Source organism: Ammospiza nelsoni, chromosome 1, assembly GCF_027579445.1.
Source record: "Ammospiza nelsoni isolate bAmmNel1 chromosome 1, bAmmNel1.pri, whole genome shotgun sequence".
NCBI classification, from domain to species: Eukaryota; Metazoa; Chordata; class Aves; order Passeriformes; family Passerellidae; genus Ammospiza; species Ammospiza nelsoni.
The window spans coordinates 92,885,628-92,901,626 of record NC_080633.1 but is presented as its reverse complement, the minus strand read 5'-3'; the positions used below and the strand labels follow the sequence as shown (position 1 = coordinate 92,901,626).

General features: G+C 38.7%; 1 protein-coding gene across 1 annotated transcript in view; it reads left to right on the top strand.

Moving 5' to 3' along the window:
* AHRR (aryl hydrocarbon receptor repressor) overlaps window positions 1-15,999 on the top strand; it is an 80,898-nt gene that overhangs the window by 22,089 nt on the left and 42,810 nt on the right. Inside the window, exon 3 of the mRNA XM_059486164.1 lies at window positions 3,961-4,142. Coding sequence (XP_059342147.1) covers window positions 3,961-4,142 — 182 coding nt within the window. The remainder of the gene's footprint in view (window positions 1-3,960; window positions 4,143-15,999) is intronic.

The window sequence follows — 15,999 nt, the reverse complement described above, 5'->3', positions numbered from 1 at the left end:
TAGGTTGCCACTCTTCAGATAACATATAAGGTTCAGGTTCTCCTTTTATACACGCAAGAAATTTTAAAAAACATGGCTGTTTTCCTTTTGTGCCCCAAAACTTCCAAACAAGCCCCATTAAACATGTTCTACACTAAAGAACCCTGATGTTTATGGACACAGGTCAAACACCTGGAGCTCAAACAGATTGAAAATTTTCCATCAGATATGTTTTTCAGCCAACCAGCCGGCATTTTGACTAAAGGAAACATTTTCTACCAAGTGTTTATTTCCTGTGGAAATCTAACATTTTACTGGTAATTCAAGCATCTGGAAATTAAAGAGATCTTGTCTTTAACCTCAAGCTAAAATCACTGTGTTGAAATTAATACTTAAAAATGCTAAGGCAATGCTCCAGGACAGTTACCATTTGAGAACTTCAGGCACTATTCTTCTCAAACCCCGGCATCTTGTAAAACTCTCTCCCTCTACAAAACATTTCTTGTAATGTTTTACAGCTCTTTAAAGGCAACTACACCTGTCCTAGCTCTGAGTGTATCTCTAACTACTCCAGAATGATCACTTCAGCCAGAACTGTGCCAGTGCCAGGGTAAACAGAGACCTTGGGAGGTGCAGCTCTCTCCAGCTTCCTAGTTCTAATTTTAAGGCCCTTTGTGGTGTAGCCCTTCCTCTTACTTGGTACCACACTGTCCCAGCTCTCATCCGCTCTGATGCTCTTCTTATGTCTTCCTGACCATTAATTCTGCTTTCACCTTTCCTTGCTGTCAAGATGCAGAAGAGACATAGAAGGTGGCAAAGGGCTGCCTTTTCTTCAAGCAGCTTTCTCTCATTCTGTCCTTTTGGTCCATAGGACATGCTGAACATCCACACACACGTGGCTGCCACTGGAGCTCAGCTCTGCCAAAATTCCTATAAAATGTCCAAGCACAGCTCAGTGACTGAGGGTGCTGGTCAGTACACTCATGATAATCCTCTGTTGTTACTTTGCTCTCAGCCTATGTCACATCTCATGGTCTGTCTTCCCTTCCCCTTCCTACTGGAAGCTTGCTGTCACGGTAAATGATTAGACCTTTCTCAGCTCAGGTCTTCTGCTGGTTCAACACCGCAGCATACTTATAAAACCTATTCAGGGCAAAGTTTTCATTAACAGGGTAGGGCTCTGCAGAGGGTAGGGAACAGCAGACAGAGCTGTAGTTGCAGGAAATTCCTCTGCCAGCTCACCAAACTGGTTTACACTACTGGTGGTCCGTGTGTCATGGGTACACTGAATCACTAATGCCAAATGGCTCAACGCCTTGTGTACCACCTGAAGATAAAATGTTCTCCCCACCAGATCCCAAGGACTGCTGATGGGGGTCCTGCACAGCTACAAGGGCTTGTTACTACTGGGCAGTTCAACAATGTGAGGAAAGAAAAGCCATAGATATTCCTTGAATTATGTGTTCTCCTTTACTATAGCACTGTTGTATGGAAAACAGAGTAAATGTGAGATCATCAAGTGTCTCCTGTGTCTCTGTTTACAGTTTGACAATCCAGAGTTTTACATGAACACAACAAGCACCATCTCCTTTCAGCTCAAAATAAAGGCTAGAATTTTCATTTGCCTCAATGCAGCCCACTGAAGATTTTCCCTGCCTGTGCCTTTCTGTTTATGGCTAGCTAACTGAGCCTTTCCATGGAACTCACATTGTTTAAAATCACATCCACTTGGCACCTTACTACCATTTACATCCAACTCCTGTTTATTTGGATTCACTCCCTTACTGAATCATTTCCTTGAGTTTTCAGGAAGACTCTGCCCTGAATTTTCTCCAGTAGTCATTTTACACCATTCCCTACCATCTTCTGAAAACTATTCCTTGCACTCAGTACAAAGGCAGACCACCTAATTTCTTCAAACCATTCTTCTCTGGGATAGAGCAGTCATATTTTATGTGGTAAATAGGCTTGAACAACTTCTATTTCTATTTCATTTTACTCTCGGCAATTTTTACCTCTTGAACTCATCAGCTTAATTTTCCTTATTGGAATTAATTTCTTCTGTCCTACATTGCTTCCTTGCTTCAGCTGGTTTGTCAGATGTAAAGACTGATTAGCAAAGCTTAAGTTCTTTAGCTTCTGCTCAGCTGTAGGCTATGTTCCCACAAAATTACTGCCCTCCATAAATCAGACATCCTTTTGGTGTCATAGGGTGGTTGAGCCTCAAGGTTTACTGCAAAAAATAGTTAACTGAGAAAAAGTAAGAAACACTATTCCTTCTTTGTTGATTGCATTATTTGTTCTCATATTTCCTCTCCCTTGTATAGGAAAGTAGTTCATTTGTCCCAGTCAGCAAAATCTTCTCCATGTGTTTGGAAGCAACTTGTTGTTTTATTGAAGAACCATATATAAGTATTGGCAATTTTGAATGAAATAGCAGAAATTATGTATTTTTAGTGATATTGAAAAAAAATATTATTTCTAACTCAATTTTTTTCTGTCCATTCTGTCCACTGATGCTGTGCCCTTGAAATGAGGTTCTCAAAAGTAGCAATGTATTTTTCAGATATGATTTTCTTTAAGAGGTTTTCAGTTAGCAGCAGTCACATGTACAAAACTGCTCCTCAAAAACTGGTTTTTTTTTTGCTAATTCCAAAGCACAATTGTTTCAGAATTACAACTGCCATGACAAATTAATACTGACGTAACTTAACGCCTTAACCACCTTATGATTGAAAAATGCAGTAAATGTGTGTAGTGTGAAAATGCAGTAGTAAAGTGTGACAAATAATTAGTTTTTACTCTCCTTGTCCAATGTCAGCTAGCTACTTGAGATCATGATTCTTGGATTCAGTGAGGTGAAAGTAGAAACTGCTAGCACAACTATAGTCTACTTACTTGCCATTTCCCATCCTTGAGTATCCATGTAGTTTGTGGCTCCAGTGTCCCATAGCTCATCCCTGGGTAATGCATTTGACTACTGCTGGGTCCAGCAATAGCTGGCTGCTGAAAGGAACGACCTTCTCAGCCTCCCACTCAGGTCTTCTTGCTTAATGGACAAGTCTGTGCTTCAGCACTGAGCATCCCCCACTGTCATGCTGGAAATAAGGTCCCCATTTCTGTGTGCAAAAGCACCAGCTTTTTCCTTTACTCCCTCTTGAGAGCATCTTACACCTTCTCTGGGAATATCAGTGGACATTCCAAAACTGAGGTTCCTCACTTGTTATGTATAGCATCATAACGAATTTCCACAACAGCTGTTCTAGGTTCTCTGGTACTGTCCATTGCATAAGGGGAACACGAAATGGGGATGGACTTGCTTCGCCTAGGAAGCTGAGTAACTTTCATCTCTATGTTTTGTGAGGAATATCAATCTTCTCAAGAAACCAAATTCTTATCTTTGTTATTACTGATATAGGAAGGAAGGTAATAGTGAGAATGTACACTGGAGTTTTGAGCTTGAGGAAAGAATATCTCTTCACCTTACTTTGCATACTTTTTACTCATGTCTAAAGACAGAGTCTTTTCTTAATTATCTCCTGGCTCACAGGTTAACTCTGAGTCATTAAATAGAGGGAACTAAGATGCTTTGAATGAATACAGTGGGTATTGAATGGGTTCATGCATTAGTCAAGGTAATTTTCCCCTGCTGTTCTGCCCCTGATTTGTACAACAAAGATGAGAAATTGTTTTTCCTGGTATTGACTAGAACATGAAGATAGTACCCATTTCCCTAAGGCGAGAGGTCCTGAGTAAAAGATACCAGTTCTTCACTTTTTGCCTGAAACAAAAAGAGAAGATAAAGCCTGTGTCTTTGCACCATGGCAGATGCAGAACAGTAAAGCTTGTTTTGTCAGAGGACAGAGACTTTAAAGATTTTCATAGAAACTAAGCAAAGTATTGCTGTTATCAATTAATTACATTGAGCATCTCAGCCTCTGGAAGTAAAACAGGTAATTGAAAATGTGTTCTCCACCACAGAAGGCCTGCAGTTGGGAATGAAAAATCAAATCCTTCGAAGAGACACAGAGACCGTCTGAATGCAGAGCTGGACCACCTGGCCAGCCTTCTTCCTTTTCCCCCTGACATCGTATCAAAGCTGGACAAACTTTCCGTCCTGCGCCTCAGTGTCAGCTATCTCCGAGTCAAAAGTTTCTTTCAAGGTAGGTTTCCTTACGATCTCAGCACCTCATTAAAAGTATCCCTCTAATTTATTGCTGCTTTGTACTAATCCTGAGTAAAAGTAACAAATGCTATTATATTGATAAAACAAGAGGAAAAAAATGTATTATTGAACTTATTTTGTGCATGGGATGTTGCATTGGAAATTCATTCATTTCCTCTTATGTAGTTTGCATGTTTTTCACCAAATAGTGGGATAATGTCCATCTTTCATCAGCAGGCTGATGGAAATGGGAAACCACAACTGTAAAATCACTAAACTGGGAAAGAAGTTTGGGGCAAATATAATACCTGTTACAGTTTGAATTCAAGTTCAAAACTCCTGTTTAAGTATGATGTGAAAGTTGAGCAACTACTGTATTACCTATATTTGCTGTATGCCAGGAGGAAATGGGTTCACTTGAAAAGCCAAAATGGTCGCTGTCTTTCAGGACAAGAGAGATTCAAAGTTTAAAGAGCTGAATAAAGCTGTACTAGGCTACACTTTGTTTGTACAGTTGTCTGGCACACCACAAAGGAAAAGCCAAATGTGCGTTTTGAGATGCACATAAAAAGAATTCTTCCAAATTTGAAGATATTTTGAGTTTCTTCTGTTGCTAATGAGTTCACAAAAGCAAAATCCAAGTGATTTAATAATGGAAATCCTCTCTAGAGTTCTAGAGTTATTTTCAAATAAAAGGAAAAAAAACCCATGCATGAAGGAGAATAGTTGACTAAAACTTATAGGTGGACTGCAGAGATAAACAGAAGTATTTTTATGGACATTATTTTTCCTTTATTACTCTTTATTATTTCTACTCCTTATGATGATCCTTTATATATATATATATATATATATATATATATATATATATATATATATTTATTTATTTATTTATTTATTTATTTAAATTTATTAAAATTTTTCCTATTTTTGGATTTAATGAAAGAATAATATCTGTTGGTTGGCTTCTTGCTTTTAAAATGCATTTCAGTATAAAAGAAATGTCATCTTGAAGAGACTTTGGCTGGCTGCAGGGCGTTTTACAAGGCTGACATGAGATTACAAATGGTGATACCACTGATAGCAGGAGCCTCCCATGTCAGCTGTGGCAGGTGCTGCCCAGCCTCCAGCATCCTGCAGTTGACAGAGTGCCTCTCTTACTCTTTAAACACATACCTGAGTGCTATGTTCTCTTCCTCTAAACCTGACTTTCATTTCTCTTGCATTCACAAGCAATAATATCTCTTCAGCTGTCTTTGCTACTCTTCTGCCAGAGTTTCTAAGATCCATTGTCTCCTTTTCTTAAAGGGATGAGATAAAAGGAAAACAAGTAAAGCCAGGCTGTGTTATGCTGAAATGTTCAGTGTTCCATGTTTTGAGACATTTAATTTAATCCTCGAATTACCTAATTGAACACATAGCTTGTGTTCCCTTCATTCTTATTTTTAAATGTTTACATCACGAAACTAAGGTTACAGAAAGCATTGTTTATGGTAAAGGAAGGAAACTACATGCCATTTTAAGACACGAGAACAGGCTGGAGCTTCAGAAGGGTGGAGTGGAGGAGAGGTGAGCTGTGGAAACTGAGCTGAGTGAGGAATGGTTGCAAATGTTTGGGTGAGGGCAGAATCTGCTGTATCCCTCATAATCTACTTACTGGTAATTCTGGACAAAAAAGGCAGAATCTGTTTGTTTGGTTTTGTTTTTTTTGAGCAAAAACCTTAGTACAAGTCACCTAAAAGAGCAAACAAGTGTATTCATCCCAGTGTTTCAATTTTTGTTGTGATGAAAGAGGATAGAAGAGCAGAAATGGATTGTTTGTGGCTTTTTAAATCAAAGGATGACACTAAACTGGGAGCTTATAAACATTCTGAGGACAGAGAACAGACCAGTGGCATACAGAGATGTTAGAAAATTGGATAAAAAACGTATCTGGAAAAATGGCTTAGTAAATCTGTACTAATTCACTCAGGGAAAATTAATCCAAAGAAACTGATGTTCAATAGAAAAGATGAACCTGGAACAGACAACATAAAAACAATAACCAAAGAGGTACAGTGGTCAACAAGTTGTTCCATGCCTGTAATACGGTATGCTGACATAAACAAGTAAGCTAAGTGTGGATTTTGGTCTGTTTGCCTAGAGGCAGCATGTCACTACACAGGAAAGTTATAATCCCTCTCTGCATGAGACCAGCATGACTCCATCCGGAATGGAGCTTTCTGTTGTGGGCATCTCCTGGTCATAAGGGCATTGGTACATATTAAAGGGTTTGGAATAAACACAGGCAAGAAGTGACTATAAAGTTGCATGGGCAAAAAAAAAGAAAGAAAAAAACCCAACAAACAAACAAACAACCCCCAAAAAACTAAAGTTAGCTCAATTTATATTCTCCAGCTGTTTCTTCATAGGAGGAAAAGACAAGAAGGGGAGGAATTACTCAGGATATTGTAGAGTGGCACAGTGGAGGAACCAAGGAATGATGATGCCCAGGATGAAATCTGACTTGAATATCAAGAAAAAACATATCTGTAATGAGTTCTGTTTGCTATCCAATATTTCTGAAGTGGACACAGTGAAGATTCAATACATTCAATTTTGTAGACTGCAACAGACAGTACTGTGCATAATTTGTTTTAAAAAAACCTATTCTTTCAGTTTTGAGGAAGTTAAGCCTAAATTTCAGGTTTTTAAAATATGCTTTTAAGAATATTGCTTACCATAAAAAAAAAAAAGAAGAGTAGTGTTACTTGACACATTAAGTTCATATGTGACATTGTGAATTCCACCCATAACAGGTCATCAATTCCCATGCCAGTTGCAGTGGCACACCTTCAGCAATGCCAGAGGTTCCTGGGCACACTCATTTCCTTACCACTAGGTGTCCTTTTAGTAGCTACTCTGCCATAGTCAGTGCACCGCACAAACGTGGTTATGAAGATCAATAGCCAATTGGAGGGAGTAACCTCACCATATTGACCTCGGGTGTGAAAATGGTTGTGCAGAGAATTGGGTATTAGTGCATGGAGAACATCCATCAGTCATTTATTCCCATTTTAGTGACCATTAGAGGTTAGCACCTTGAAGCATATGACCAGTTCATCTTACTTGACTGATTTAAGCAAAGGCCTGGTTCCTTTCAAAAATTTAGACCTGGTTGTTGAGACAGATATTCCTAGGATTTAGTTTAAGTCATTGTGGTGAATTCCCTCCCTCATTCTTAGAAATGTTTTCTTTTTGCTGTCTACTCATTTAAGATTCTCCATATCTCTGTTATCAGTTGGCAGAGGCTCTATTAACAGCCCTGCTCCCCCCAAGGTAGAGGCATTCAGTCATTTTGCATTTTCCTGATAAGCACTTCAAAAAGGCCTGCAGCAATAACCTTCCAGCCTCACCGGATCTCGTGGATGAGGCAGCCGGGTCTGAACCAGGGTTAGCTGATGGCTGAGAGACATCAACTGCTGCAGGAAACTGTGACTGTCACTTGGCCCTGACAAAGACTTGCTTAGGGTGGGGCTCCTGTGAGCATGGAGAGGCACTCAGTGTCTGTGACCACTTGAGTTTGCTGGGCCTCTGTCTTGGACGTGTTCCATCTTGGTTAATTGCAGTCTGCCTTCCTTTACCACTCTTGACAACACATCCTTTAGTACTTCTCATTCCTCAGTTTTTCCACTGGTGGGGAAATGGTGGTCTTGCTCCACTTCCAAACCAGCCCCATTTTGCTGGTTGTTTAACTTATTCCCTCCTAGTACAGGTAATGATTTAGTAAATAAATGTTAGAAGAATAGCCCCTTGTCCTTTTAACAGCTCAGGTCCTTTCTGAGGGAGAGCTAATTTATGTTTCCCAGTCCTTGTAATGAAACCAGCTATGACAATTTACACCGACACAGTTACAACTAGGGCTATATAGCTCCTCATCTTTTAGTTCTTAGTGTAACTAACTGTGTATTAATACTCACATTCCACTCAAACCTTTCCTTTGACATCTCATTAAGTAATGTTAGACCTTTTAACCATAAGTATTTCTGATAAATGATAGATAATGTTGAATATAGTCTTAGATGGGAAATGTAGAGACCTCAAAATGGACGAACATTTTCATTTCAAACCCTTTACTACATAATTTCTCTAAAGCATAATTTAATTTGATAGCTTGTTATTTTGCCCATCTGGACATTTTTTGCACACACACATATATATAGTCAAAACCAGAGATGTGCATGCAAGCACAAAAGCAGTGCTTTCCTGACAAAAATCTCCCTCCTGTATTATTTTGAATCTCTGTGTTTATTGCAGACTTCAGTGCCTTCTCTGTATTTATTTACTTCCAGACTTCATTTGATTTTGAAAGCTAAAAATCCTGATAGATTTATGGATGACTAAATATGGACTGTAGAGAGTCACAGATGAACTCTGTGAACAAATATCTTAAAAGTTTCTGTAAGTTTTATATTTAAACTGCAGTCCAGATCTTACAAAATTAGTGACAGTCAAGCATGGAGACATGTTGTTTGACCTGCCTTAGACTACAGTTATATATGGATTGTAAACTGAATTACAGTAGAGTTTGAGAAATTTGTCTAAAAATGTCAGTTCATCTGTTTTCATGCAGAATTAAAAATTTTAGGAAACAAGCCTGTAGTGAACCTTCCTGAGTAAAGAATAAGCTATGCCTTAACCTGAGGGTCATTGTCTAATATTTTTGCAAATCTGCAACATGGCTGATTTAATACCTTCCTTTGCAATCCCTAAAATCCAAGATGGAAGTGTCCTGCTTCAGTTTAAGACCCCCTTCTGTAAAAAAATAAAATTGTTTCCATTTCTTGTGGTACCTCAGCTTTTACAGCCATGGAGGTGATCCTAGCAGATGGAAGTAAAAAGAGGTAATAAACACTAAACTTTTTTGCTTTCGTTGTCTATAGCTCCCCTTCCGCTGAGTAGCAGAAATCTATTTTCCCAACCTGTATGGTTAAAGGGCTTCCAGCGTGATTTTTATAACCTTCCCTTCCTTGCTACATCTGATACTATACATTGGCCTTATTCTTTCCCTTCTTATACATTTGTCCTTTATCTTATTCATTTTTAAAAGAGATTTTCTGTGAGCTTCCAGCCACTGAAGAACTCAAGATTTTGTTTAGGTGGTCTTTTCTTACATTTCTCTTTCTTCACTGCCACTGATGCAGTTTACACTTATATCCTATATATTTATTTGCTGAAAAAACATCCAGCTTCTATTTCCCTTAGATATGTGCCCTCTGAGATTTTTCCAGGTGTACTGAAGTCTCCTTCCTGTTGGTCTTCTGTCTTCAAAGCTGTAGCTTGGATTGCTGCTGCTGCTACGAGAAACATTAATTCCAGCATTTCCCAGTTACTTTCACCAAGCTGCCCTATCTCCTTCTAACCCATTTCTCCCCTTCAATTAAACCTCTTATATACATATATACACACACATATATACATAGATATAAATATAATTTTTAAGGCTTTTTATTTTTCCCCTTTTCTGACATGGTAGCACACACTGACTGTGTGGTTTCTGTCTTTCTTCTGATTTAGCATTTATGTTAGTGGGTCATTTCCTTTTACTCGTCTACGTGCTTGGTGTGATCCAGTTCCCATCAACATTTATCTTTAATGGAAATTGAATTTATCCCTTTTAAGATGAAAACAACAAATGATTCCTCCCAGCTGGCCTGATTTTCAGTATCCTCAATTACTTGCAGCATGTTCCAGCTTTGTTCTCCTCCTACAGTGTCCATGGCTGTTACTCTCCTAGGTCAGAAGCATACTACTGTGCCTGAGATTGCTCAGGTTCATTCCTTAGACCTGGAATTAGGCTATTATTTTTTGTAATAATTGAATATTTGATGCTGCAGCCCCCACTGCAGACCTGTTTCTGGTGTGACATGCATGACACTTCAGCAACACAGAAATTTAAGGTTTTAAAACCTGAGATGGGTAAAGAAGCACAGAGTGATCTTGCTTTTAGTGCATAATCTGCAATGTAATGCTACTCAGCCGTGCTGTAGGAGTGCTGCCTACCTGAACCAAAGCTCCTGGTCTGAGGTTCCAAGGTTCCTCTGCAGTGCATGTACTGTGGTTCTCAGGCATCTCTTTCTACTCCACCATCTCTTCCTAATAATTCTGTTTTCCCTGAGTTTTCTTTTCAAAATCTCAGTAATTTTCTTTTCCTGGAATGACAAATCCTGCTTCTTTGGTATAAATATGTTTTTTTACATTTTACTTTACATAAGCATGGCAAATTTTTCCCCAACAAGATTCAACTGATCCTTAAAGTAAGTTCATATGGTTGAGCTTACTATTACAGTTATGACCTATATTGGATCCATTTCCATGGGAAAAATTCATCTTTCATTTGTAAGCCAGTTTCAGTAGCCTAAAGCTTTTCCTTAAAATTAAAATCATAGTCTTAGTGAATCACAGATTCAGAGATGGATTGAAGATGCAAGGAACCTCTGGAGGTCACCTGATCCAAGCCCCCTGGTGAAGCAAGGTCTCTGAGAACCAGTTTCCCAGGACCATGTCCAGATGGCTTTTGAGTATCTTCAAGGATGGAGAGTCCACAGTGTCCTTGGGCAACCTCAGCCAATGCTTGGTCACCCTGACAGTGAAATTGTGTTTCTTGATGTTCAGAGAGAACCTCCTGTGTTTGACTTTGTACTCGTTTACTCTGATCCTGTCACTGGACGCCTCTGAAAAGAACCTTGCTGTTCTTTCCAGCCTTCCTTTAGGTATTTATACACTTTGATAAGATCCACCCTGAGCTTTCCCTTCTCCAGGCTGAACAGTTCCAGCTCTCTCACTCTCTCAGCTTTTCCTCATAGGAGAAGTGCTCTAGTCTCCATCATTTTTGTATCCTTTCACTGGACTCTCTCCAGGTCCTTTATGAGAGATATATTTAGAACAGATATAGGAAAAATAAAATAATAAAAAATCTGAAATAGCAATAAATATTATAAGAAAGATTCATAAGAACAGGATAAGATGCCTAAACCAACAACAACAAGAAGGAGGAAATTATACCTCATTGATTCCATATCTTCATTCCCACCGATTTTTTCTTGGTATGACTCATATATTGATTTGCATTATGTAAATAATTAGAGGCTTTCAGAATTTCCTCAAACTTCTTTTTCTTTTTTTAATGAAACTTGTACTTTGACACACAAATCAAGGATTCAGTTTGTGTTCCTTTGATTAGTTAGGGTTGAAGCTTATACCTTGAGTCAAGAATCCCCCAATATATTTGGAGTTTTTAACAATAAGAAGTTTGGTTTTTAAAGATATTTTCTACTGAGTTAGAGCATTCCCAGTCCTGTCCTCTGAAATGGAATATCTGAGTGATTTTTTTTCTTGGAAGAGAAATAAGGACTTTTCTTTTTTGAACGCATATTAAAAATATTGCTGTAGTCCACAGTTGTAGCTTAATTAGATTGTAAGCATTTTGGTAGTTTAGGTTTCTTAGGACAGCATATTCAATGGCTTGTACTGAAAATAAACATTCATTGTCAGAGTGGGTAACAGCTAAGGTTATTCCTGTGGCTGTGTTGAACTGGTGTATTCAAATCGCACCAATATTTTGAGTGTTTTGGCCAAAAATGGACTGTTCATGAAAGAAACATTTTCCACTCTCTACTGCTCTCTAATTTTACCATCTTTTTAGCAATAGAGCAACTGGAAAAACTGGAAAAACTGTTCTTCTGCATAAGTGGTATATAAGCTGGAAATGACAAGTGACATGAGGGGAATCTTTGTTAGATTTCTCCTGAGAGCATTTGGCACTGGGAGAGTTCCACTGTTTGTACCAATAATAGAAGTACACTCAGGACCAGAAACATGGTCAGCCACACACACGATGCCTGATTTTATAGGTGTTCCCACAAACCACAGCTTCTACATTGCTCCAGTGCTAGGGGAAGTCCCCAAAATACTGTGAGCCATTGAGTGTGGGTCTTCACCTTTCTGCAGCTTGCTCAGTCATTCTTAACCATTTTGATTTGGTAGGCTTCTGTGCTCAGTGAATTTGCTTAACTCACACTGTGCATCTCATGTTGCATAGATGTAAATGAATGTGGCAAGGATGTGTAAATAAATGTCTTAAATGCAAGTGGCAAGGAAAAATCTGGGTACATCTAATCCAGGAGACTGATATACACACTGTATTTTGCATTCAGTGATGCTCATCTTGCTTGTGCACTGTGCTTGCTTAATCCCTGATCTGCAGCTAAGGCCCTTCTTGGCCCAGCCTGGTACCAGCTGTTGAAGTTCTCTCACAGCCCTGCATGGCTCAAATTCCATTATCCTGACTATAAGTAATGGACTTTCATTGATCTAATTCTCTTGAGTTAAATTCTGTTTAGATCTTGGAGACTGAGGAACAACTTGGAGTTTAGTTCCACTGTAACCTATGTTTTCCTTGGATATGGAAACAAGACTGGTTTTCATAAAAAGAAAAATGGCCTTTTTGCTTCAGAACTTGCTAGCAATTTCAGTGACTATAGAAGACACTAGCAATAGTTTTGTCCTTATCACTTATACAATGGATGGGAAGGAAAGCATTCCCCCAGGCATGAACTTTGGCTTGGTTTACACTTGTTCTCAGCTTCATGAGTGATTACCATCTCTGAGAGGAAGCGTGTATCTTTACTGTCAAGAAAATGATTTATTTTGTTTCTCATTTTAAACACAGATATGTTATAAAGGAAAGACAATACCTCTTATCCAACAGAACAAGGAATTTAGTTTGGCATATTGAAATTGTATAGGACTTTGAAGACAAAGAAGACAAATAGTTTTCAGCTAGTGAATAGTGTGGGAGATTGTCCTCTTCACTTCTCACTTTCCTGCTTTAGGGCTACAGCACATAGTAAAGCTCTGCAGAGAACTCTGATACAATGAGGATCACAAAATCACAGAATCATTTAGTTTGGAAAAGACCTCCAAATCATCAGGGCCAGCCTTTGACTGATGACCACCTTGTCAACTAGACCATGGCACTAAGAACCTTGTCCACTTTTTCCTTGAACACCTCCAGAGACTGTGACTCCACCACTTCCCTGGGCAGGCCATTCCAATGCTTAATGATCCTTTAGTGAAGAAGTTCTTAATGCCCAACCTGAACCACCCTAAGTGCAGCTTAAGAGTGTCCTCTCATTGTGTTGCTGATTGCCTGGGAGGAGAGGCTGACCCACACCTGGCTACACTCTCAGGTGGTTGTGGAGAGTGATAAGGTCCCCCCTGAGCCATATAAAATACGAGCAGGGGGCTGGTTTCTGCAAAGCTTGCCTCACTTGGCTATGTGATTGTCCTACAGTTTGGCTCAATGGATCACTCTGAAGGACTTGTCTTCATTTAATTGTGTTTGTTTTAGTGTCTTTTTTATTTCATTAAATAGAAAATCCCATGTGACTAACACAGATGATTCTCTTCTCTATAAGGTAACAGTAACATATTAGTCAGTGCTCTGAAAGTTCCCCACCAAGAAATGAAATGCAAGTTGTTTAGGAGAGGCACAGCAGATTTCCCTTTAAAAGTCCAGTTTTAATTTCATTACACTTTTTGGTTCAATACTCTAGATAATAGAACTGACAAATTTTCTAAAATCTTGACATTGAGTAGAAGCAGAATTCATATCAGTGAACTTAGATGCTCAGTAAGAGAAGTTACAAGCAGACTTTAGGACTTCTTTTAAAGAAGCTCATCATTACTTTTTTGAAAGTGTGATTCTATGCAACAGTCTTGCTGAAGTATGTATCATATGAACTTGTCATGTCCCTAAAATTCTATTGAAATCTCCTCAATGCATTTCCTCTTTATATCTGCATGGAATATATGAAGTTGAAGGTACATAGGAAGTAAACATTTGTTATAATAAGAAAATGTCCACTATTCCCATTTATTCTGAACCTGCAATATAAATTGGCTATTTACATATTGGAAACAGCTGAAAGAGGTTAAGAGGACTGAAAACAAGCAAAGATCAGATCAAAATCAAAAAACAACAAATTCTAAGGTTTTGGGGTTTTTTCTAGTCCATTGACAACTTCATAACCACTTTACCAATTGTATACAGGCAAAACGTCACCTTATAGTAATCTTATCTATTCCCCTGACTATTTCAATATCTGTGCAGAAAATGCTATCTTCTGTATGTTGGTATTATGTTGTATATCAGTGTCATTGAAAACCTGTCACAAACATTCTATATTTTGTTCCAAATAATTTATTAAACCAATGTTGTGCCATCAAATGACCCCTTACAAACCTTGTATGGGAAAATGGCACAATAAATAATGCTTTATGAAAGCATTTCTTGAGAGGATAAATAATTCAGCCTAAATAATGTATCTTGAGCTGGTGAATGTAAGGATTTATGTGGAGAATATTGTAATATGTTATTATAAGCACCATAACAGTACATGGAGAAAAATAAAATTGTATTTCTTCCTTCCATGCTTTTTCTACACTGCATCTACACCACAGCATATAGGAAAAGGCTGTACATCTCACAGCAAGTGATATTTGTAAGAAGAAATTAGCAATATTTGAAATGAATAATTTTTAGAAGTGCAGTCATGCCAGGTGCAGAATGTTCTCAAATTACAATGGGTTATAGAGGTTTTCAGCACTTCTTCAGGACCACCTAGCAATGTAGGGTTTAATGTATGTCCCCCTAAGGGAAGAGCTCTTTCTTCTGAGCCAAACATACTCAGGAACACATCAGAGAGTCTGAAGATATTGCACATTGCAACATACATTCTTCATTTTTATTGATGCTAGCAAGCACTTTAGAAATTTTTAATAAGTCTGGCAGTAAGTTAGTGCCATATCATTTCAGGACAGTGATGCACCCTACATTTGTTGCTGCCAACTTATGGTTATGAAAGCAGAGACAATGTCAGTTTGAAGGTTGATTTGCCATCATACCTTAAAAGTATCATGGCAGCAGCTGATAGTGCCTTAAAAACCAGTAGGGTGGCTAAGATTGTCACCCTTGTAAGCATGAGCCGGGAGGAGAGGTCAGTTTCTGGACAGAAGATGTGCCCCTTGCAGCAACACTTAGTGCAGGGACGCCGAGTTCCAAGAGGTCATTTGGAAAAGAGGAATTTATTTATCTTGTCTTTGTCTAGTCAAGTCAAGTCTCAATCTCCACACAGGGGTCGGCTTGCTTATTTTAGATACCGTAGCCTCAGCAGATATTCCGTATTCTGACTCTCTCAAGATTATGTTCAACTAGTGCAGTTTTTCCAGACAGAGAAAAGCTGCAAACTACAGTGTTGTGACTCTTCATCACTCTTGCCAAGTGCCAATACAACAGCATGTGAAAAACATGTTGGGGAAGACTTTGAAGCTGTAGATTCCTGTGCCCTGAGCTGCCTGTACTGGAGACTGGGAAATGTAACAGAAAGTTTCCAAGAAAAGAGGACATTGAGAAACTTAATCTCCTTTCCACTGAGGCAATTTGCCAGGAAAGACCTACTGTAGGCAAAATTTGGGTAAAAAGCCTCTTCTCAGAAAACAACAAGTTTGGTTGGGGAGGAAACATAAAGACAACTGGTCATGTCCTTAATTCCTTATTATGTTTTGCTTAACCTTGGCATTAGTGGAGTAATACAAGCCAGGCTTTCAAAATCTGTCCCAGTGTTTCAGAAAACACATCGCCCGAAGTTAAATGTATTTTTCAGAGTCATAACAAAAATACCATTGAAAAGGTTAAAGCCTGGGAGGTGGGAAGTCACACCATCCCCACACCAATAATTTGGCTGGAGAATGTTTTGTGCTAGTTAAATTGGGGAACAACTGACCATATTATAGCCAGATTAGCAGTGGTGAAG